The sequence below is a fragment of the Myiozetetes cayanensis genome, unplaced genomic scaffold (assembly GCF_022539395.1).
Source record: "Myiozetetes cayanensis isolate MyiCay16 unplaced genomic scaffold, myiCay2020 scf2-11, whole genome shotgun sequence".
NCBI classification, from domain to species: domain Eukaryota; kingdom Metazoa; phylum Chordata; class Aves; order Passeriformes; family Tyrannidae; genus Myiozetetes; species Myiozetetes cayanensis.
In genome coordinates this window covers 31,855,686-31,879,619 of record NW_026087411.1, presented here as the reverse complement: position 1 = coordinate 31,879,619, position 23,934 = coordinate 31,855,686, and the positions used below count along the sequence as shown (strand labels likewise).

General features: G+C 39.1%; 1 protein-coding gene across 3 annotated transcripts in view; it reads left to right on the top strand.

Moving 5' to 3' along the window:
• Positions 1-23,934, top strand: part of RASGRP3 (RAS guanyl releasing protein 3) — a 47,537-nt gene that overhangs the window by 9,424 nt on the left and 14,179 nt on the right. Inside the window, exons 2-10 of one of the 3 annotated variants that reach the window (XM_050316026.1) lie at positions 7,810-8,002; positions 9,512-9,614; positions 10,230-10,292; positions 11,439-11,570; positions 12,511-12,658; positions 14,683-14,856; positions 15,263-15,379; positions 15,686-15,961; positions 22,644-22,721. In XM_050316026.1, coding sequence (XP_050171983.1) covers positions 7,933-8,002; positions 9,512-9,614; positions 10,230-10,292; positions 11,439-11,570; positions 12,511-12,658; positions 14,683-14,856; positions 15,263-15,379; positions 15,686-15,961; positions 22,644-22,721 — 1,161 coding nt within the window. In that variant the 5' untranslated portion in view covers positions 7,810-7,932. Of the gene's footprint in view, positions 1-7,809; positions 8,003-9,511; positions 9,615-10,167; positions 10,293-11,438; positions 11,571-12,510; positions 12,659-14,682; positions 14,857-15,262; positions 15,380-15,685; positions 15,962-22,643; positions 22,722-23,934 lie in introns of those variants that run through there. The other 2 variants (XM_050316024.1, XM_050316025.1) reach the window with 2 other exon arrangements.

The following is a 23,934-nucleotide window of genomic DNA, read 5'->3' as shown; positions in this document are numbered from 1 at the left end:
TGCCAAGAGTTTCTCTGAAGGTTTACAGTCAGTGGTATAACTTGTAAGAGGTATTGATGGTGTCCTGACCTGGCTTCTGAAAAAACACTGAGTTAGAGCATGTGAACTCTTGTTGCTGTTGCTGTCCTCTCCCAATGGGTTATACTTTGCCCTTCAGACATTTTAGAGATCTCTAGCACCAAAAATTCTCAGAAGAGCTGCATCCCCTGGTATCATGCACGTTAATCACGTCATATATTTGTAACTTTATTTTTGCTTTACTGGGAATAGCAAAACAATTTTTGTGACAAATCTACTGAGAAGTATCACTGGAAGTTTTCCTTCTTTTGGAAACAAACTAAAGTCTTCCTTAGCTCTCACTTTTAACCTGATGCATTCTGGGCAATTGTACTACCTTGACCCATGGAAAGTGGAAGTAAACTGTCATCAGCATAGTATATGGAATAACTCAAGGATGTGTGTTCAGATTTTACTGCCATTATTAACTGGAGTTACAGAGGCAAATGCTAACAAAGTAAATATAGGAAAAAATATAGAAGTGGAATAGCACAAAGCTAAAATATGGTAGATAACCGTTTCCAAAAAATGCTAGAATTGCAATTGAGAATGAAACCTTTGTTGTTTTTACAAATCCAGTTATCAAGCTATCTATTATTTTAGGGGGTTGTAAGTGTGGAAACCTAGGGGATTTTTTTTTCCCCTGTTATTTCTGAAATCATCCTGGTAATATTTCACGAGAAAGAATGCTAAACAAAATGTTATCTAAGCATCTCAAGCCTTAATCAAGTGACTTTCTGATTACTGAAAGTATTTGGTCGTGTGACTGTCCATTGGCGCTCCTCATGATTTCTGTAAGCTTCTCTTTTATGTTAGGTCAGCATGTATTTTACCCCACATGCTAATTAATGAACTTAAACAAGACATTATATGGCTCTGAGCTGACAGTTTGTGGTCCATATGAGTGGATCCATATATTTACTTGGTTTCTTACTCACAGCCCTATTCATTTAACATCTGTTCCCATAGAAATGTAGATGTTTGGGTCCTGAAATGGTTTAAAATACCCTTCTATGTTAACTGACCCATGATGACCTGAAAGTAAATAGTTAGCTCAGTGGAGCCGTCCTTTGAAATTAAGCATAGTAAAATACATTCTGAGAATTTGTAGCTTCGATGCTTTTGTGCTAAGGCACAAATACTCATCCCTTAGAGGCTATATTGAATGTAAATAGCAAGGTTTTGGCAGCAGGGGGGCTACAGGCATGTCTGTGTGGCACAGCAGATACTTCCCTGAAGAGATCATGGCCATTGATAAGTTCATGCCTGAGCAGATACAGCTCTGAAGGGACTGTGGCCCATAAAGGACTCATGCTGGAGCATAGGACAAGAGTGGGAAGGAAGGAGCAGTGGAGAGAAGCTGCTGATTATTGATCCTGACCTCCTGCACTGCTTATTGTTTCACTGAAGGGACTCAGTGTAACCTGCAGCAGTAACAAAGGAGAAGGACAGGTGTCTGGAGTGAAGTTTAGCCTGTACTGTTTCCCAGTACAAAAATCAGTAATTAAATATTTATTTTAATTGTCAAGGAATAAAGTTTTACCAGTGATTACACTGGCTTTGGGTTGGCAAATGAAATGGAATGAGTAAAACTTTACCCTGTGGAGTCTATAGAGCTGTAGAGTCACTGATTTCCCCTGTGTAGTGTCTGTTGTTAGTAAGAGGATTGGCTTTAGCCATCCACCATCAATGTATGCTTAACCATTCCCCTGTCCTGTCCTTTTTGCAGACGTCCCACTCTGTTTAGTGTGTTTTGAAGTTCCCCTTTGCTCCAGAAAAAGAGTGAATCTAAGCAATAGGGTGCAGACATTTGCTGTGGTTTATTGTGTAACTACTATCTGAAAGTGTGCAGAAAAGGTGAATGAATACTGGGAAGTCACATCAGATGAGCCCAATACTCTCATATTTAATTTTCATTCTTCCCCTACCCCCTCACCCCCCTTACTTCATGGATCAGTGCCACAATCTCTCCCTTGTTCTGTGTCCTTGCTCCACATGACAAACGTCATTGGAAGCCAGATGTGCTATCCTGCAGCCAGCTGCATGTGATGTTGAGGTCAGGGACTGGGACAGAAGCAGTGGCATTAGGCTGCCTTACAGCCCGGTGTCACCGCCCTTTCCTACCTAGCACAGCTTCAGCATGTGTCAGACACTGGAGAAACCTGACCACGTATGTCACTTGCTCAGAGTTTCTAGAAACAGATTGTTTGTACTTTGATAAATAAACCAGTGCTGACCAGCTACAGGGAATTCCTGGGAGAGAATAAACTTCAGGAAGCATACAGTAGGCAATCTAAGACCTGTGTTGACTTGGACCCAAACACGTCTTGATTGTGCTTGTGTAGGTGAAGGTGCAGCACTTACGTGTTCCGGCTGGGATTCTTATTATGGTAATAACTAACTAACATGTGTGAGATTAATCATAAGAAAGGGTCTTACTGCAAGTGCCTCCACTACATCTACAAGGTAGCAGATGAACTCTGTCCTGAAAAGCTTGCCCTGGGCATAAGATTATGACAGAAAAAGTTATAGCAAGGGAAATTACCCTTAAACATTCTCACGAGACTCGTGATTTCTTCTCAGCTTCTTTTTCTGCATACTGCTACTGATTTGATTTCCTGGTTTGGCTGCTCACATTTAGCACTCCTCCAACAGTCAGGTGGAAGCTGTTTAATGCAAGCATTCAGTGATATGTTGTGTAGGCTTAGAGGAGGGGCAGATGAAGGGAGGTCTGACTTAAAGCCCCAAGAATGTTCTAATCTTGTAAAGAATATGAGTCTCCTGTGTGCAAGCCTCTGGAAAGCTTGTGGATAAACTGAACTCATAGAGGTGCCTCTGTGTCAAAGCTGGACTGTTTGCATGTGGCTCTATTTATTGTCCCTAAGTAGAAGGAAAATAACTCACTTTTAATTAATGGGGAAAATGCTACATGTACATTTAGTTTGGCCTTGCTAAAAAGCTGTTTAAATTTCATTTAACTAAATAAATATTACCCTCTATGTCAAATTTAAGCCTATTTAAAACCAAATTATTGGGTTAGCTTGAATCTGTAACCAATATAACTTGCTTGAAATCCATGTAAGAGTGCCCACACAGAGATTTGTACTGGCTTGACATTTTAATATTAGTTAAACTGCTGTAGCTTGTAGGTGTGGACCTCCCCTTAGTAGCCTCCAGCAGTAAAAGTGATGGTTTTTGGTTTTACTAATGACAGAAGACAACATCTAAAACTTGGCTTCATGCTGCCCACCCTGTTCACACCATTTGGTGCTTTTGCACAAGACTGCAAGTTTGCTGGCAGAGTATCCTGCTTCTTCTAAAAACTAATATGTTACACCTGACCACATCTGCCAGAGGAGCTCACAGCCTACGTTTGTTTTAAGTTATCTATCTATCCACAACAGCACCATCTCAAGATTTGCAAAATGTTGAACAAAAAGTGCAATTACACTGCACAAGAGTACCAAGGAAAGCCATCTGCTCAAAGTAATTGTGTGCGTGAGGCAGTCAGGGTGATGGCAGGACTTGGAAGGGACTCTGTGTTTTGTAGTTTAGTCCATAAACAAACTTCTAACCTCTGAGCACATCACTACAGATGTTTCTGTTTTCTCCCTTAGTAGGAATGTGCATCCCATAATAGAAATATTTCATGAAATAAAGCATGACATGCCTGGTACCCTCACTTGGTTCACAGGGATATTATGATTGTACCTACTACCTAAATGAAGAGAGTCCCTTAGACAAAGCTGTTGACTTCAAAGGAGTGTTAAGGCCTATATTGATCATATTTCTGCTGTTGTAGCCTTAACAGCCTCTGCTCACATTAGTAAACCTAGTAGGATTTATAATTCCATTATAAGGGGGAAATTTTTTTTTTCATTATAGTATGCAATCATTCCCGACATATTGAGTGAGCTCTGATTTTCTTTTCCAGCTTTAACAAATCCTCCTGAAACAGCCAGATGGCAACAAGATATTTCAGAGTTACACTGAGAAGCAACTGGGGGGCAGAGATTCTCTAGGTTATTCCAACTACACCTTTGGAAATCAATTTTTTTAATAATAGCCACATATTCCGAACACTTTTAGTTCTTTACATGTAAAAAACCTCTGCTCTGATTTTATTTTATTTTTATTTTTGTGCTTTTCTTTCACTGAATCGTTGACAGAATATAATTTATTTTGTTTATGTAGATGACATTTATAGTTGTATTTTACTCATCCACCTCTGCAAGTGTGGTTGGATACCATTGTGGCACGACATAGACAAGTTGTTTATTGTCTTAGTAGAACAGCGGTGCTTAATCGTACATGATGTAATGGTTGTGCTTGTTGGAGTCTGCAGTCAAGAGACGTGATAGCAGGTTTTGGCTCAGACCCAGTCAGCCAGTTCTTCATCTAGTGGAAATATTTTATTCTTCTCTTAGAAGTATTATTAGAATAATACTCTGGCCTTTAGGGGTCAGACAGGCTGTTTGGAGAATAGTACTGTAATGTCAGGACCCAGGTATCTGCTGCTTAAGTAGTTGTCGTATAACTGAAAAAAAAACAATGCAAACCTGTAATTTTACAATGAGAATTACTTGTTGATTACTACATGGCTGTCTTTATACTGTTGTTAACAGACAACAGAGATGATGCTCCTCTGTGCTCTGTTACGGAGGATGGTAATACTAACAAAACTGAAAAGTCAGACCTAATCTTTTCCACTCCTACATTTCATGCTCCGCAATTTTCAAAAGATAGAGAGAAAATGCAATAGCCCTTCTCCATTTTATATTTTTTAAAGAGCTGACTAAAAACTAATTTATTTTCCTCCTCTTGAAAAAAAATCAGTAAGCCAGATGAAGCTGGCTCTGTGAAAATCACGCCAGTAATTTAAGCACTTGGAGGAGGATTTTGGGAGGGACAAAAAGAAAAAACATGCCCAATGTGGGATTCTAGCAAAAGTTAGCTGCCAAAGTGCAAAGCTGTGATCTTGAAAAACCCTGCTTAGCTGCTGGCTAACTCTCAAAGTAAGTAAACCAAACAAATACTCTTCTTAATTTATTTTTCTCATTTTAAATAAACAGTCTTCTAAAGAGACTGAACCTAGAGTAACCATGGCTCGTGTGGCTTGAGCAGCAAATTAGAGAGCCACATATCTCTGATTCACTTCAGACAACTTTAGGTTTTGCATGATAGCCCAGCTCTTGCAGGGAGGGTTGAGGCTGCCCAGCCTAGCCCCAGAGCGAGCTGTTACGATGCCTTCTGCTACAATGCAGAGAACAGGTTCAAAGCCAAGGACCAGAGCCCAGATGTGTACCCACCTCCCCTTTTTTCTTAGATGAATGCTCTGACTGCTTACTGATGTGTGAAAGGATTAGTTTGCCCTCAGTTCATAGCAGGTAGAGCTCTATGTGACTTCTAGAAAAACAGTGTTCAATCAAGAAGGTGTTCTGCACCACCAAGTTCAGAGGAAAGTGCTTTCTTCTGGCTAGGAGGAAGGGGAAGGATTTAAATGCTTGCACCTCTCTGCTCTAGTTTTCTGTCGGCTGACTTGGCCTGCAGCATTGTGTGTGCACTGGCGTTTAGAAACTCACTGTTCAGTGAGCTGTGTTTATGTCCTCCAGGGTCCTTCTCTCAGCTTCAAGGAAAAGGGTGTCATACCTAAATCCATTGTTGGATGGGATCAGAAAGAACCTGACTGTGGGAATGCATCGAGAAATAATAGCAAGTAATCATAGAATTTAGATTGGAACAGACAATTTTTAGATCATCAAATCCAACTATCAACCCAGCACTGCCAAGTTCACCACTAAACCATGTCCCCAAATGCCACATCAACATGCTTTTTAAATACCTCCAGGGATGGTGGCTCAACCACTTCCCTGAGTAGCCTGTTTCAATGCTTGACCACCCTTTCCATGCAAAAGTTTTTCATAATATCCAACCTAAATTCGTCTCCTGGTGGAACTTGAGACCATTTCCTCTCATTATGTTGCTTGTTACCTGGGAGAAGAGACTGACCCCCACGTCACTACAACATCCTTTCAGGTAGTTGTAGAGTGATAAGTTTTCCCCTCAGCCTCCCTTTTTCTGGACTAAACAACCCCAGCTCCCTCAGCTTCTCCTCCTAAGGTTTGCATCCTTGTCTGAATGGTGTATTTTGAAGGTCTTCCATGCAAAACACTGCTGCATGCTTAGAGTAGCCTCAACACCACAGGAGTCCGAAGCTGGGTCTGTAGATAAATATTTGATGCAGAACACTTTTCCAGGTGCTGGGATGCAGTGTGCTGTACTGCTAAAGCATCCCTAACCAGTCAGTGATCTCCTAAGTGGATCAGATGAGCAGCTTCCATATGCCATCTCTGCCTGGGCGGTTGAGAGACTTCACTTGACGGAGCTGCAGGCCAACCTCTACTGTTTGGCCTCAGCATCTGGCAGCCAGTCTGGGCATGGTCAGCTCAGTAGTGCAGACCTATCCTGAATGAGTAACAACTTCTCCTCTTTCCAGGAGGTGGGAGGAGCAGTCAGGATAGGCTGGCCCTGACTTTTGCTAAAGAAAGACCATACCTGCCACACCGTGGGTGTGAGCTGGTGGCTGACGTGGTCACAGCAGGGCCAGCAAAGCTGCCATAGCCTGGTGGAACTTGGTTGGCTGGACCACAGTGGTGTTCCAGGGTTGCAAGCTGACAGAGAGCCTAGCTCACTGTAACACTGGCCTTTGGGAGGGGTCAGGGTGGGTTAGTAAAAAGGATGAAGGATGCTGGTCCTACCAAGACTGAGTTTGCAGTACAAGGTCTGTGATATGGCAGGTTTGAAAAGTTTGGTATTTGTGGAAGAATTAAAGCAGGTGTATAGTTCATTGGTGCTTTGCATGACCAACATTAAAAAGTTAATGTTACAGGCAATGACCTCTGAAACTGAATTTCCCAAATTCCTGTATTGTTTCACTTCAAGGACTCTTTTAGTTCTACACTTGGCTTTTTTTCCCTACAGAAGTTGCTGGATATACTTTGTTATTGTTTGTCGCATTTCAAACACTTGTTATGGTCAGGTATTAGTGGGGCTTAGTCACAGATGGACAATAAAATACCCATTTCTTCTCTTTTTAAAACAAAATCTGTAAAATTATTACTGAAAACTTGTAACAGAGTATTCTGTGCATCTTCAGGTGGATGGGTGTTTGATATTTAAATGCATAGTAGGTGTACAGTTAAATTTAGAAGTTTCTGTATGTATTCAGCTTTCAGTGACTGTTCAGCTACTGCGGGACGATTTATTTCCAGGTCCTTTAAAAAATTGCCTCCTAGTTTAATGTTTGCTATGAAATTCATTAAACACTTATGCAGTCTGTGCCAATTAAGACCATTAGCGTTACCACGAACCACTAACCTTAGGGGAAAAAAGGGCTATGCTTAAAAACATAAAAGCAGGGTTATTACAAAAAGTGACTTATCAAGTGTAAATAAGAATGACCTGAACAAAATGTGTGTCATTGTACGTGCTTGCCCTCATTTACCATCTGGTTTCTGGTTTATGACCCTAGCTATGGATTTATTTTGTGCTAGTGGACAAACAATTGGACAACACTTAGAAACACAAGTTGGAATGTAGGAAAAACTTACAGCAATCTTTCACATGCTCTGCATCATGTGGGGAAGAAGCAGTTTGCAGAAAAGATGAGTTGAACTGTAAACGTTGCATCCTGATAAGTCTTCCATACAGTCATAGAATATATATAATTATGATTTCTTTTACTTTCCTCAGATTTTCATTGAAGTGAAGCTAAGAATGCAACCAGCAAAATAAAGTGAAAAATCTAGGCATCTGAAGAAGCATCCTTCTGCTTGGTGAAAATGTCTCTTATTTTTTGACAACGATTTAAGGACAATGGGGTCAAACACACTTGGGAAGTCTGCAACATTAGATGAGCTTCTGAACACTTGTATTGAAATGTTTGGTATGCTTTTTCAATATTTAATTTCTTGTTCTTGAAATTAATCTTATAAGTCCTGCTGTTCTCTAATTTAGCCAGTCTCTCTCTTGGCAAACAACATTTCTGTTCTGTAAAATTTTCCATGTTTCAATTTGTCCCAGAATCACTCAAGCCTGAATTTTAATCACATGCATACTGTATTAAATTTTCTTAATAAGATAATGCACAATGGTGGGTATGGTGGTTTTTAAAATGCTGGCCTTCACCAAGAGAAATGTTTAGTTGAATTATTCAAGGAGTTATTTCTGGCATTGATCTTTGTCTTGAATAGTTACACAGCTGTGTTTCTGACCAGTCATTTTTTCAAAGGTTTTCTGAATCATCATGCAATAATTGGCAAGAGTATGACTTAAGTCTCGTAATATTTTTACTCTTATTAAAATGCTATGTACCAGGTCTGAGAGAAAGAGGTGATGAAAAAGACCTCGATCCGTAACACCATTAATCATGATATATATCACATAGCAGTCAGATGAGTTCATGGATGGGCTTACATGCTTTGAAATGGGGCTCTGATTCACAAAGCTACATTTAGATTGTCTTGAGATGCAGGACAGCTCTTGGTTGGAATAAGGTATTAATTTTTTTCCTGTGTGGAGAGAAACAAGTATCTAAAAGTGAGAGAGATTAAATAATTGAGGGCTGGACAGATCTTGATACTGACTGCGGTGAATCCCCATATATCCATTTCTGTAGACCATCATCAAACTTGTTGTTCTAGAATTTAATGAAAGTATTAGCAGAGCTCATACACTTGTTGGTTGTTAGAAATAGTGTCTCTTCCTGTATACACACCCTCTTCACAAGTGTAGTCCATATGTGGTTCCTGTTTCATACATTGTATCATCTACTGTCTTCTAATGACAGACAGAGAACGATCTAACATTGCAGATGTTGGGGAAGACTGATGGTCATCCAACCTGCCAGGGCATAAGCCCTTGTGTAGGTTCAGTGTCTACACTGCAAAGACACAAGGGTCTCTGTAAAATAGCTGGAGATGGGACCCTGGGCACAGATGTGAGGTGTTTTGCCATTGAATTCCTTAATGCAGATCCCATTTTTAAAAATTTAATTGTTAACTTAAAGCTATAAAGCTGCAATACAATAAATACTGGAAGTGGTTATATATAAATCATCTCCCCACCCTCTTGGTGGGCTAATTTTGGATTTGTTCTGTGGATTACTGGCAGGGTCTTTGTATAACATTTAGCATAGTGCTGTCCATGCCCTTTGTTTTTAGCTATGGCCAGTTATCTACACTGGTTTGGGGTTTTTTCTCTGTTTAAATAACTCACTGCATTCTAGCAATAGTTACTGCAAAAGGAGCATTTTTGTGCTTTGTTTTTCTTTCCTACCTCTTTGGCAGATAATGAGCCAACATTTCGAATTTTGATCCTTTCTACCTGACTCTGCTTGAAGAATAAAAGCTCTCTTCTGTTATAATGTGTTTAACTCATTGTTTATCTTTTGCAGATGACAAAGGAAACCAGTGTTCCAGCCATTTGCCAAGAACCTTTCTTTTAATGCATCGTTGGTATCTGCCTTCAACAGAGCTGGCTGGCAAACTCCTGTCCACATATCCTTTCACAAAGTGTTGCAAATCCGCATTACAGCATCAAAAGCAGATTGTTTCTGAGACCACATGTAAAAATACATCAATTAATTAGTGACAAACAAGGTTTAAAGGTGACATTTTTTTCAACCTAATAGTTGGAAGTTTATGAACTTCTTTATGCTACTCCTTGAAGAGTTTTTCCATATGTACAAGAATACTGACTCATACTTTACATTAACTTCGAATAACTGCGAATATGTGACTGAGATAATTTTCAAGCATATCGTAGCAGGATGGAAGTACTATGAACTATGATTGGTATCTAAGCACTTACATGTGATTTACACCTCTTAAATCATAAGCATTATCATATTTGGTTAGCCATAGGTGGCAAAAACCCTTTCATCAGAACATTCAGAATAGTAAAACAGAGGCATTTTTGCTAGTGGGAAAAAAAGTTGTCAGGCAGGAAACAGTCTCTGTCCCCTAAGATGCTGTGGAAGTTAGCATGCTGTGTTTTTTTCTAGAAGAAAAGTTTGACACTGTTTTTAATTCAGCTGGTTTAGTGTCAATCTCCAGTGAATAAAAACAACATTACTGAATCAAGGCACACAAAGCTTTCTTTAACTAGCATACATATAGAGATGCCAATGGGGAGAACTGCAATGAATTCAGATTGAAAATCTGCTACTTCATGAGGTAAATGCACTTCTGGTCCTCTAGCGTTTTGGTTTTATGCTTCTGCTAATGCTATCAATGTAATTTGACTTGTTTGTGGGGTTTTCACTTGATCTCTAGTTTACAGTGAAGAGTGAATTTCTGTATGTTGAAAATAATTGAGCCATCCAGCTTTTAAAGACATTTAACAGGATTGAGCTAAAAAGCTGACTGAAAACTTGTGATATGATTTACCTTGGCACATGAGTGTGACATCTCTTAGAGGGAGACTGGTTCAGTGCCACACAGAGGAGAGACACCTTTTGCTTCCAGATGTAATCTAGTGTGGGAAAGTAAGATTGTCTCTGGACTTCAGTTCATGCAACCCTACATAATTTACAACGACAGGAGTGTGTTAGTGATGCCAAAGTTGTTACAGGTCGGTTGTGTTCTGAACCTTGCACTGCCTGCTCTGACCTTGTTTCTATGGGAAAGCTTTCATGTGTTAGGCTGTTCTTGTGTGGGAACACCTCCCTGCAAAAGAGAAAGCACGAATTTTGAAGTTAACATGATATAACCTGCTTCCTTCAAGGAATTGCTTTTTCCTCCTTCCTCTGGACTAAGTTATATCACTGAGAAGAAGGGTGAGAGGAGTTATGAAGAACAGAACTGATAAAACCTTTTCCATGCCCTCTTAAACAGCACAGGAGGCTTACATGGTTTACATGCAGGCTTACATGGATCACATCTGGTTTACATGGTTATTGTGGTAGAATTGCCACTCAAATTCACATTTTCTTTTTCATTGAAAAATCTTTTCTGAGCAAACAAAATGTCTGACTTGAACAAGGGCTAATTGCAAGTGTCATTGGGGTGTTCTGGCAGCCTAAGTTAAGACATTTTTGTGTGTGTCACCTGAGAAATCATTTAAAAATGCATTTAAATAGAATGCTGCTTCGTTGTGCAGTGGTGAGTTAAGCAAAGAAAATTATAAGAATAAGGTGGGTTTTGCCATTTCAGTGTCACAGATAATTACAGAAGCAACAGGATGAGGTAGTCCACACTCTGCCCAAAGATCAGTGGGTCTGAAATAAGTCCTATGAAAAGAAATATATGTACATGTATGCAGCCAGTAAATGGTATGCCTGAGTCCCTGGGCATCTCTTAACTGCTGTCTATGGATTTCAGATACTGGATTTTGGAATTTCCTGCAGAGTTTAACTTGGATCTTGGGCTGATTCGTTTGACTGAAGAGTTTCGAGAAGTAGCCAGCCAGCTCGGATATGATGATCACATCGATCTTATTGATATCTCCAGCATGTAAGGATGTCATGAGCTACAATATCTTTGTGTCTATAACAGCAAAATTCTAGTTCTCTACAAAATATAAAAATATGAAGGGCCATCTTGATCCTGAAAGATCAAAAAAGCAGTTGCAAAATATATTTGCTTTAAATTTGAAGCTACTAAAAAATTGAAATTCTAGTTACATTTTCACAGTAAAGAGAAGATTCTCATCTGTGTCTAAGTTTTTCATATAAACAGGAAATAAATTATTTTCCTGACAAAGCTAGTTTCAATTAGTGATTAATGTCACTTTTTTGTCTATACGTTTTCATACAGAATAAGTAATGCAATGACTCTGGGATGCTGTGTAAATCTTAGATCTTCTCATGCAGGCTTTTTTGTTCTTTCATCAGTAATCTGTTATTTTTTGTAACGTCCCTCTGTGTACTTTCTATGATTTAACTCAATAATCTTTAGCATTCCCATTTGTAGTTGTATTGCATCCAAGCGATTACCCTACTATTTCCTTGACATGCTGAAATAGAAGTTACCTTTCAAAAATCACCAGGCAGGCTTTTGTATCTCACCTGATATGCTAGATTTTCTTTTAGAATATGACATATGCATGGTGATTTTTCTTTATTTAAAAATGTCCTAGTAACCTGGAAGGCCAGCACTACTAATGCCAATGAAGGTTGCAAGACTTCCTTCAAGAACAGTACCAGTGAAATCACATGAATATTGTCTCTTGAATCTTCATTTTAAAATATTGACCTACTTAACATTAAAAAACTCTTTATCTTCTGTTATGCTTCCAAATGGGTCTTACTGAGAGTGTTTGTTATGTGCTGGATGTCACAGATCAGAAAACTCATGGTCTGTCTATTGGTAATTTTACACAAATATGTTCTACCTGTGGGCTACACTTACATATACCCAAACAGAACTGAGACTTATACCTGCTCTGTTGCAGCCCTTCCTATGACTGGATGAGAAGAGTTACACAGAGGAAGAGGATTTCCAAGAAAGGAAAAGCCTGCCTGCTGTTTGACCATTTGGAGCCCATTGAGCTAGCTGAACATCTCACTTTTCTGGAGCATAAATCTTTTAGGAGAATTTCTGTAAGAAGCTTACAACTTTGTCACTTGCAATTAGGAGCCTGTCCTTAAGAAGTGTTTACGTGGTTTAACATTTATGAATTTTTTTTTCTCAACATTTCAGTGTAGTAAATCTTTATAATCCCTCATGTGATGTACATAGCTGTGGCTGCACCAGCACTTTCTAGACCTTTCTCATAACTGATGCTTTTAGTGACAGAAGTTAATTTTGTGAAGAAATTCTGGGCAAAAATTACTGACAAAAGCTATGGTAGGCGTATCACAGCAATCGATTAAACTAATAGTATTGTCAAAAATCTTCAAGTGTTTTCTTTTTCCCATTGAAGAAAATAACTAATTACTTTTCAGGAAGCATCAGGAAGCATCTTTGCAAAGAATATTTTAAGAGACTGAAATATACCTTGTCCTTCTATAGTCTCTATTCACTCCTAAACACTTCTTCAAAAACTATCCTTTCATCTGCCAACTTCAGGTTGGAAGAGATCTCAGGAGACCTCTAGGCCAACCCCCTGCCCAGATCGGGGTCAGCTCTGAGACTGATTACGTTCCTCAGAGACTTAGGCAGTTGGGTCTTGAAACCTTTGAAACCCTGCAAGAACAGAGGCTGCACAGCTTCTCTTTCCTACTTCTACCATACCTCTGTCACTGAGGGAAATCCAGGTACAGCTGCTTCTTTTCACGTAGGACTGTACATGGACAAGAGGCAAAAATGGATGAAAATTAAAGTAGAACCTATAACAAAACAAATGAGTAAACCAAATGCCAAAAGAAATGCTGATTTCTGCTGATAGATATCCATATGAAAGGGTCACATGATACCACTGTATTTGGTGGCAAATGCAAGCAGTAAGTCCTCAAGATGACAAATGAAATTTTTTTGGGGAGTGTTTAGGAGCATGAAAGAAATTGAACTCCAAAACTAAGAAAAATATATGAGGTTTTATGTTTGTTTCAAGAGAAGAAGGAAAAAGAGATCAATGAGGACCTGAGACCAGTCTAAACAGAATAACTATTGACGTAGTTGAATAATGTTCAAAGGTTAATTACTCTAGACTTTAAATCATGGGAAAACACCCTTCCATTATCTGTGCAATGCTAACCTCAAAGAAGGAGGGAGGGACAAGAAAAAAGGCATGGATTTCTAATTAGATTTAAGATATGTTTTAATTCCTTTGGAATTGCAGAAAGAAAACTCAAACCTGCAATGAATTTTCTTTTTTTCCTCACTGTTTCTAACTTGTCTCTTAATTCTTCAGCTTGAATTTTGCTATCTCAGAAGTTTCTCTGCAACCATCGAGAGTTAATTATTCTTGTACTACTTGTTCACTCAAAGATATGTAATTGTAGAATGGGATTAGTCTGAATTCTATCTTTGGGTTTACCTATTTGAAAAATAGACGGAGGAGGAAGGGCAGTGTTAACTACAACAGAAAGCATTTAAAATTATCTGAACAGTAAAATACTGTTTATCTGGAGCCATGAGACAAGCATCTGCTGTGTTAGAGTGTACGCCCTCGTATGTCCTCTAGCAGGCTGGTTTTGTTCAGCTAAGACCAAGAATCCCATCTTGCCTGGCATTGCTAGCAACTTCCTACACAAGCTAAAGTTATGTCATAAGCTACTGCAAATCTCTCTTTAAGGGTCAGCTGAAAAATGTTTTCCAGACATTTAGGGAAATTTAAATCTTTGGAGCCTGTAGAGTATCATGCCTTAAGGATGCCGGAATAAAACGTTGTGTTGAGTAAAATAGGGGAAAGAGGATAGTAGCAATCATGCTCATTATGCATATGCAGGCTTCCATATTTCCTGACACACAAACTAGTTGTGAGTTGACATTTAAGTAAGAAATGAAACAAAACAACAACAAACAGCTTTTAAGAAAGAGCTGTTGTGCAGCAGGGTCTGCTGACCCTGAGTCATGGTCACTTTCTTAAACAAGAGGAGCTTTAAAAAGAAAAAATGATCAAAGTTTCAATTTGATTCTTCAGTTGTCCACTATTTTACTGAAAATGCCTTCTGCCTGTTAGTTCACAGACTACCAAAGCTATGTGATCCATGGCTGCTTGGAGAACAATCCTACTTTGGAGAGATCTATTGCTTTATTTAATGGTATCTCCAAATGGGTCCAGCTCATGGTTCTCAGCAAACCAACGCCCCAGCAAAGAGGAGAAGTAATCACAAAGTTTATCAATGTTGCACAGGTAAGTCTTGCATATGAGTCTTTTTCTTCCAGCATAAAGCAGTAATATAAAGAGAGATTGCAGTAAACAAATTAGCTGATGCTCTTTGTCCTGTTTCCCCAGTGAATAGCCTGTTCAATATCATTGAAGGTTGTTTGTTCAGGTGTGGTATGTCTGCATTTTTTAACTAGTAGACATAACTATACAACAGTTTTTCTTTGTTGTATGCGAGTTGGCAACTGTCACTATTGTGTGCTTCTGGTTGAGCCGAGCTAAGTAAAAAACAAAACCAGAACCATTCTGTTACATCCCCTGATTTCTGCTTTAGTCATGATAGGTTGTCTCCTTTAGCATGTTGTGTGACACTGAATAGCTGATACATGTATTTCCTTAACTTTTAAATATGCATGATCCATCTCTCCTGCAGAAGCTCCTTCACCTCCAGAACTTCAACACGCTGATGGCCGTCGTGGGAGGTCTAAGCCACAGCTCTATTTCTCGCCTGAAAGAAACTCATTCTCATTTGTCTTCAGAAGTCACAAAGGTATGGTGGACTCCAGAACACAGACATATTGAGCCCAATATCACCTCTTTGAGGTCTGAGGGGTTCTGCACTGCAGGTGTCTCACTAGCAAAATACCGGGATCATGGCAGGGCATCCTAACAGGTACTTTGGTTGCATTCCTCTCAGTGGAGCAGGACAGGCTCAGAGAGATCCTCTGGCTGATTGCCTGTGCCAGAGAGGAAATTAATATTGTCGACACCCTGACATGAGTTGTGCTCATTTAAAACAGATTAAGGGAATGTTATGAATGCTTTCACAGAGACTTGCTTCTCTGACTATTTGCAGGACTGGAACGAAATGACAGAGCTGGTCTCTTCCAATGGAAACTACTGCAACTACCGCAAGGCTTTTGCTGACTGTGTTGGCTTCAAAATTCCTATTTTAGGAGTCCATTTGAAAGACTTGATTGCTGTCCATGTCATTTTCCCTGATTGGATAGATGAGAACAAAGTTAACATAGTGAAAATGCAGCAGCTTTCCATCACCTTGAGTGAACTGGTTTCCCTGCAAACTGCTTCTCATCATTTAGAGCCTAATATGGATTTAATTAACCTGCTAACCGTAAGTATTGAGCATGTTTCAATTCAATGCTGTTATTCAGATATTGAGTGTCAGTAGGAATATTCATATCTATAAAGGTAAGTGCATATCGTTATCCAAGTTTTGAAAAAGAAAAGGGAGAGAATTCAAAACACAAACAAGTTCACATGAGCAGTTAACAAAGTCAAAGAGAGTTACTGTAGTTTGTGATGGCTGGAAGCACAAACAGTATTGTTATAAATTAATTATTTTAGGAATGACAGAAAGAGGGCTGTATTTATGTTGGAGAAGCAAAAACTAAGTTCTGACTACTCAGAATTTAGGCTTATGTCTCCTGTGCAAAGAGTGAGTAACATGTTGACATGGACACACAAGTGAAATTCCAACTTGAGCATCATTCTGTTCTTGCCTCCCCTGTGCTTTCCATGTGATACAGTACCTTTCCTATCCAGTAAATAAAATGCTTTTGAATGCTTTTAAAAAACCACTGCAATTCCTGCTTCTTTCTCTTCTTCTTCCCCCTTGTTAGTGAGAACATTTAAAGAGGTTTGAAACTTGCACGCAAGTTAAAAATAAGAATTCGAATGTCCCATTTCAAACCAAAGGAAAGTGGGATCTCAAAAAGATGGTGTAAAACTTTTTTTTACTGAAACAAAAAATGCCATTTTGAGAAATATTACACTTTATTCCAAAACATACTGAAGTGTGGAGCCTGAACCATCAGGCCAAATCCTGTTCCTAGTTATTTTAGCACTGGTCTCAACTGCAGCAGTGTTTGACCCAGCACCACAGTTTGTTCAGGTCATGGGCAAAACCCAGTATATTGGAATTAAAAATAAAACCTGTGAAACTTGAAGAATAAATCATACTGTTTCTTATAAAACAATTGATCTTGCAAGCAAATAAAAGTCACCTGGTCACCTGAGAGCAGTCTGAAAAAATGTCATGTTAGATAAAGGACTTTCCTAATATGTAATCAGTTCATGTTGTTTCTGTTCTTGTTATTTAATTTTGTCTTTCAGATCTTTAATCTGTACAAGAAAATTTATTTGCTTTTCTTAAATCAATGTAATTATTTAAATAAAAAAAAAAAATAGAACTAAACAAGGTCTGTGTGTAAATAGGGCAAATTTGAGAATTTTTCCAGTATTTGTTTTGTTGTATGGCATAAACTTCTTGAGATCATGTTTTTCTCTTTTAGATGACAGAGAAAAATCTAGATCAAAATCCAGGGAAATAATTTTACTATCTCTGAATAGCTGTTACCAAAACAGTCAATGTCTCAGTGTTGTCCCCCACTTCCTGAGGAAGTGGGAACCAAATTCCAGTTTTTCCTCAGCCATGTCACAGACTGGAGGTGACTCTCATTACCTAACTCATTACAGGTAAATGCCTTTACTGGAGTCACACTGTGAGGAGCCTTGGATTTTTTCCTTCCATGCCTTACTTCAAAATGCTCTAAAATATTCATGTCTAGAAAGTAAGGAGTGGTTACAATTTGTGATGGATTTATGCTGGAACTGATCAGGTATAGAGCTTTACAGCTGTGGAGGCTGACAAATATGAACCTGAACTACCAATTTGGTGTGAATATACCCATGGCTTCATTGTAATGACGATTGGGAAAGTTTGGAGGAACAGGAAAACCTTTCTCCAGTTGCACTTTTTGTGGAACAATCTGGAAACAAGTCCTAATCCTGGTTAGTGGGACAGGGAAGAGAAGACACCATATGTTGACCACTGCAATGCTCCCTTAATTTAAATTTTGGACTATAAAGGCAGACATCTATTGTCTTTTTTGGTTTTTTAGGGATTGAGAGTTGATTTCTCATGACACTCTTCCCCTTCCTGGTCATTTCTTACAAACTTGGCTGTGAGTTGGGGGAAGTGGAACCTCAGGCTTTAGGGAACTGAGCAATAAAATAGTGAGTCCAGAAGGGCAGAAATTAGACAATGTGAAGTGAGAGATGGAAGCTGAACTGCTGCAGCCACTTTCATTAGCTGTTCTCTCTTTTTGGAGACAGCTTGCTTTCCAAAAGGAGCAGAAGACTTCACATTTTTCTAAGACCTTGCAGGTTCATATCCATCATTGCATCAATGAGTTCATATAGTATATCCAGGTTTTCTTTCTAAAAAAGAAATATTTTTCTTGATGTTTCTTTTTTGTTTTGTTTTCACCAAAATGACAGGGATCTTATTTGTATTTTTGTATTTAATGCAGTGTATTTAATTTACCAGGAGAATAGTTGTGTACATGATGGGTAGTTTGTCACTTACGATGCTCTGATGTATTCATTCACAATATAACTCTGCTGTTTTTGTTATATTTGAGCCAATCTGATAGTAATAAATGAAACTTTATGATGTAATGTTGATTCGAGACCTGATCTTGGGCTAGAATTAACTTGTTCTACTTTTTAACTGTTAGCATGATTCTATGGTTGTACCTTTATGTAATGATGGGGACAGCCAGGGATATCTAGGTAGACAGTTGCTGCTGTTCTAAAACCTTTCCAGGGTAATTCTGTCTTCATATTAGTCACTGGAAGTGTGGTTGTAGATCAAGTACATTTGATAATGTGGGAGTTTTGATTTAAGATGGTGACTTCTGGAAAGGAAAAACCCCAAATTTCTACAAAAAATTCCAGAGTTTTGGTAAATACCATAATAATATTCTCATTTTTCTTCCAATATGTAAGTTTTGTCCTCATCTGTGCATATGAATGCAATATCTTTTCTTTTTTACAGTGGTCTCTTAAACAACCTAAGTCCAGTAATAATGGACTTACATAGTAGACAAAATGTTTATGTCTATCTTTTTGTTAAAAAGAAAGTTTTAAACCAGAGGTTGGAGTGAAAGAGGAGAAGAAAAGGATTGCAACCCAAAACTGATAAGAACTGACAACTAAAAATAGTTGACCTTGCTATGGGCAAATGGTCTTCTAGCAGATTTAGCCTCCCTTGTTACCAAGTCATCTTGAGCTTTCTGAGCCTGAAGAATTAACTATTCTTTTTATTCCTAGGTCTTCCCTCTCTAATTTAAACTGTAAAATTTTTTCACATCTTTACCTTATTTAGAGAAACTTCCTTTCAAATCTAGTAAAGGCATCTAAATGCATAGAGTGTCTTTCATTTGCATGAGAATTGGCTGACCCAACTATTTGTTCACTTCTTCTATTTTTCCACTAAGCAGCTTCTATCTGGGCAAGCTTTTAGTAGGTGTCTTGTCCTGATAAGCAATGTGCCTTGCCTGGCCTCCCTCGCTTGCAGTGTTGCCTTTTACACCACCACACTCAGCCAGTGCTAACAGCCTGGCCTGTGCTTGCCTGACAAGTAAATCACTGGGTGTTAGTTTGCTAGTCCAGCAACTTGCACAAAAAGATAAAATGGATATTTCATGGGCATGTGGGGAAATGCCCTATTTCTTCTCTTCCTCAGTGGTGGAGCCTCATTCGCTCTGGGGGAGCTGATACCTTTCAAGTGGTTTGGAAATAGTGATGTTTGGGGAACCGAGGTCTTTGGGGAAGAGCTATGAAGTGAGAGCCTGGCTTAAAAGCTAGAGTGAAAGCTTGATGGTAAAATTCAGGCCACCTGGTCAAGGGGCTTATAGCTATTTTTCAGATGCTATTGTGTGTATAGACCAAAAGGGTGAATGGGGAGCAGTAGGTCTCTGGCTTCAGTGGTAGCTGCTGAATGATCAACAGTTTGGAAAGTTGATCTTCTTTAGTCTTAAATGTCTGCACACAAACTTAGAAGTCTGCTTCCCCCATCCCCAGCCCTCTCCACCCCACCCCATCTTGCTGTCAGCATAAAAAATCAGCTTCCATCTCACAGAATTTTAGCTTTGAACAAGTAGCTGGAAGAAGCCAATATTTTGCATGGAAGTCAACATGCCACAGATAAGGGAAAGGTTTGCTGTATGAACAGCAGTGACACATATGCCAAGTTTACCAGCACAAGAGACTGCAAAAGCCAAGGGGAAAGCAAGTCCTGTGTAGATGAATCTGACTTACATTGGCAAGCAAAATAAATGTCATAACTCAGCTGCCAGTGAGCCAGAGTATGTTACATGAAGATGAACTCAGTTCTTAGTGCCTGCTTGCTCTTAGTCTGCGTGGTTAATCCTCCTTTCTTGCCCTATTGGCCACACTCGCTCTATATCCACTGACTTGATTCTGTAGCACTCCCTGGAATCCAAAGTGTGGAGCTAAGAATTAGTAAAAGAGGACCTAGTCAGGAGCTTGGCAGTGCAACAGAGAGGAATAACAACTCTAATGACATTTTTGTCATTAAAAATCTCATATTTAGTAAGGATGCTTAAGGGATTTCCTTACCTGCTGTGCATTATTTCTATATTGTTTTTATTTTACAATGTGAATAAAAGCCCATGGGTAAATGTTTCATCACTTTCTGTGGATTGGAAGTGGATCTCCGTCTCTCAACTAGACCACAATGTATTTATACTAACTGTGGTAGAACTTCTTTGTGCCATCATTTTCCCCCCACTATTTTTAGGTCTCAACAGCTATTTATCTACCTGTTCTGAGAATATATGCAAATGACTGGAAAGTCCCAGTCATTTGTACAGTCTAGTGTAGAGAATGAGAAATACCTAAACAATCAAATTGAAAGTCACCCTCCCTAACTTGTGTTCAGTAAGTTCCACATAGAAAAAAAAAAAAAATTCATGCATTTCTGATCGCTCCCCTACACTTCTCAATCCCCTCAAAACTGCTTGGAAAAAAAGAGGACAGCAATTAAAGTCAAATTAGAATGAAAACTGCCACTCAATGAAAAGGTTGTCCTAAGAAAACTCTTATTATAGTTTATCCATCAGAGCAAAACGGTAAACAAAACATAAAATAAGTGCTCATGTAACTGCATAGTCATCATTCTTGTAATTTTTTTGCTAAGGTAGGGAAGTTCTGAGCTGGACAATACCTTGTCCACTGTGTGTTTACACATCGTGCCTAATGAAGCTATAACCACTGCTTATAAGGTTGCATAATTCAGGGAAGGGGAGATAAAACTAAGATCCTCTGTAAATACTGATGCATCTCCACTCCCAAATCCACGCCCTGTTCACCTGCCCTGCTGAGAAAACTCTACTCTTTCACAGGAACAGGACAACACCTTTTGAACTGGCAATTCTGCTCTCAGTCCCAGCCCAACCTTATAGTATCATGTGCTCCCATTGAGTTCTGCTTATTTTATACCACCAAAGAACCTAAGAACACAGTCACTGAATAACTATGTACATGAACAATAATTGTTATAGCATCTACTGGTTCTACATTATCTTTAGGAAAGGCCCTTGCTTAACCCTGTGGCAGCAGCATGTGGGATGGGAAAAGGAACCTGAAGGATGCACAGCCTTTCGCTGTACCCATAACCAAAATACAAAGTGCAAAAATCAGCACAGCATTACAGCTAGACAGAATCATTAATTCAGTCTCTAGACATCTCTAAAGCCATGTGTTCAGTCTGGGAACCTACCTGGGGAAGGGGTGCAACTTCTGTCTTACTCATTGCCTAAAATTCTGCCTAAAAAGACTTAGTTCCTGATGTTCCTAGAGTTGGTTCTGTAGTACAGTGTTGTTGGTCCTGCTTTTCACTTACTTGGCACTTCAGGTTCTTTAAAAATAACCTTCTGACACAATTGTTTAGTCAGTTGTAATTCCCTCTGCCTGCTCAGGAACATGCTTTTAACAGAATTTTAGTTTAACTGGAGATTCATAAGGTGGATGATAACTTCAAGTCATGTCCAATTGCTCCAACGCCAATTCATATAGGCACACGATCACAGGAAACATGCAATGTTTGTTTCCTCTCACTGCAAAACATTAGCTCCTGTACTTTTCTCCTTCATCACTCCAAAAGAGGAGGAATTTTCTGCAGATCTGCACCAGCACAAGACCCCATCTACCAAAGAAAAACCAGACAGATTCACCCTACTTCAAGCATAGTTATGTCCCTTCTTTTTTTTCAATAAACCTTCTGGGTAAAGAATGAGAACATGGAAGAAAAATCTTTAATTTATCTAAAAACACAACCTGAAAGGCAATTTGCCTTACTTGCTGAGAGGAGATAAGGAGCAGACCAGGCTGGGCTATCTGGGATTGCCTGCTGGGGCACCTGGCTGCATCAACACTGGTAGGAAACCCAGCTTGCCGCTCCCAGACCTGTGTCAGTTCCCTCCCTGTGTTCCAGAGAAGGTTTTGTTGCACAGGCTGATCTCTGTAGAAGAGCTGCAGTGCTATAACCCTTCTTCAGGAATAAAATTTGACGGGAATACTATATGAAATCCTTCCAGCTTAGCCCCTCTACAACGTTTTTCCCGAAGTTTTCGCATTCAACAGGTTATTTCTCTGAGATATCTCATGACCCTTGAGCTACTAGAAGAAAGTGGTTTGCATAAGGGTAGTCTTTGGGGCCAGTGTCCCTCTTTGCATAAGGTCAGCATGCAGCCCCTCTCATGAGGGTTGTGACAGCCCTCGAGCACAGTACAGACATGAGCAGCAACGTGTGTTGTGTTAGCTCTGAGAAAATCTGCTTTCCCAGCAGCTGCACTCAGCTTTGTCTGAGCTCTGAGTAGGAAAAGTTTTTGTTTAGTTTCAGTGGAAGGTATATCTCTATTTACAAGCCTGTCATATTTGACCCAGTCTAATAAATATTACTTGTTTTCCCTCTTTCTTACACACAGCTGTCTCTGGACCTCTATCACACTGAGGATGACATCTACAAGCTCTCGCTGGTGCTGGAACCAAGGAACTCCAAATCCGTAGGTCATCTTTTACTACACTTCGACGTACTGTTTATTTTGTCTGCATGCAGTTGATTATTTTTTTAATGATGGTTAATGTGTTACCTTATTCATATTCACATAAAGCTTTTTAGTGTATTCTATGCAAGTGTTTCCTATACAAGACTTATGGCTGTACAGAAAACACAGTTATTATTCACAGGTTTTAGTGCACACTGGGAGAAGTAAATAGTGGAACATGCCAGACTTCATTATTAATTGTTTTCCAACAAAATCTCTGCAAGATATTGAAAACAGAGATCTACTTAGGTATAGATATCTTTTGTAACATCAGTTATTTATTGTGTGACCCTTAGTTCATTTATTGTATAAAATGACACTGAATTAAAATATTTGTTTAAGGTAAGGCAAATGATTAGCTGTCATATTTTAAAACAGTTTGCTTAGGTGTAATTGGCTGTATCTTGGACTCTCAAGTAATGTTTAAATACATCAGAATAGATGTTACTAACGACAATGCTGCACTGGTGCCTTTTTCTTTATTCTTTGCGCGTCTGAGAGTACAGATAAATCTCATCATTACTAGTTGAATTTCACTTGAAATTTCACTTCTTCCATTGCCAAAGTTTTGGGACTTCTCTTCCCTCTGAGCATTTCATCAAGGCAGTAACATTTTTATCATATCCAGCACATTTTGCTCTCAGGCTGAGTCCTCTGAAGTCTGTCACCAGTCGAATCTGAGGGTGGCTGGAAATGCTTCACAGGGTGTGAGAGCAGAGTCCAGTAGGTTGAAGTCATGCATTGCAGTGCTTTGTAAGGTTTTGAAGTATTCTTAAAAGCAAGCAAGGAAGCAGAACCCCTTAATTTCCAAGTACAAGGTTTCTTGGGTTTTAAGGTAGTTCATAATTCTTGGGGACCAATTTGAGGACTATGTGTGTCTGCTTCGTTCATGATGAGCAACAGTAAGGAAGTTAATGAATATTTCCTTAGCCAACACTAGCTCAGATTAAACACTTGAAATTTCGTTACAGAGTGTCCAGTCATTTTGGATATGATTTGACCACAACAGTTCCCATTTATTGCAATCATTTTGGATCCCTCATGCTCTCATTCCTACTAGTAAAGTTGAAGCGTTACAGCCCTCTGCTGTGGAAGGACTAATGGGCCAATATTGTAAATGAAGAAAATTATCATGTTTCTGCTTTGATCTCCAGCCTGAACTTTAAGCAGG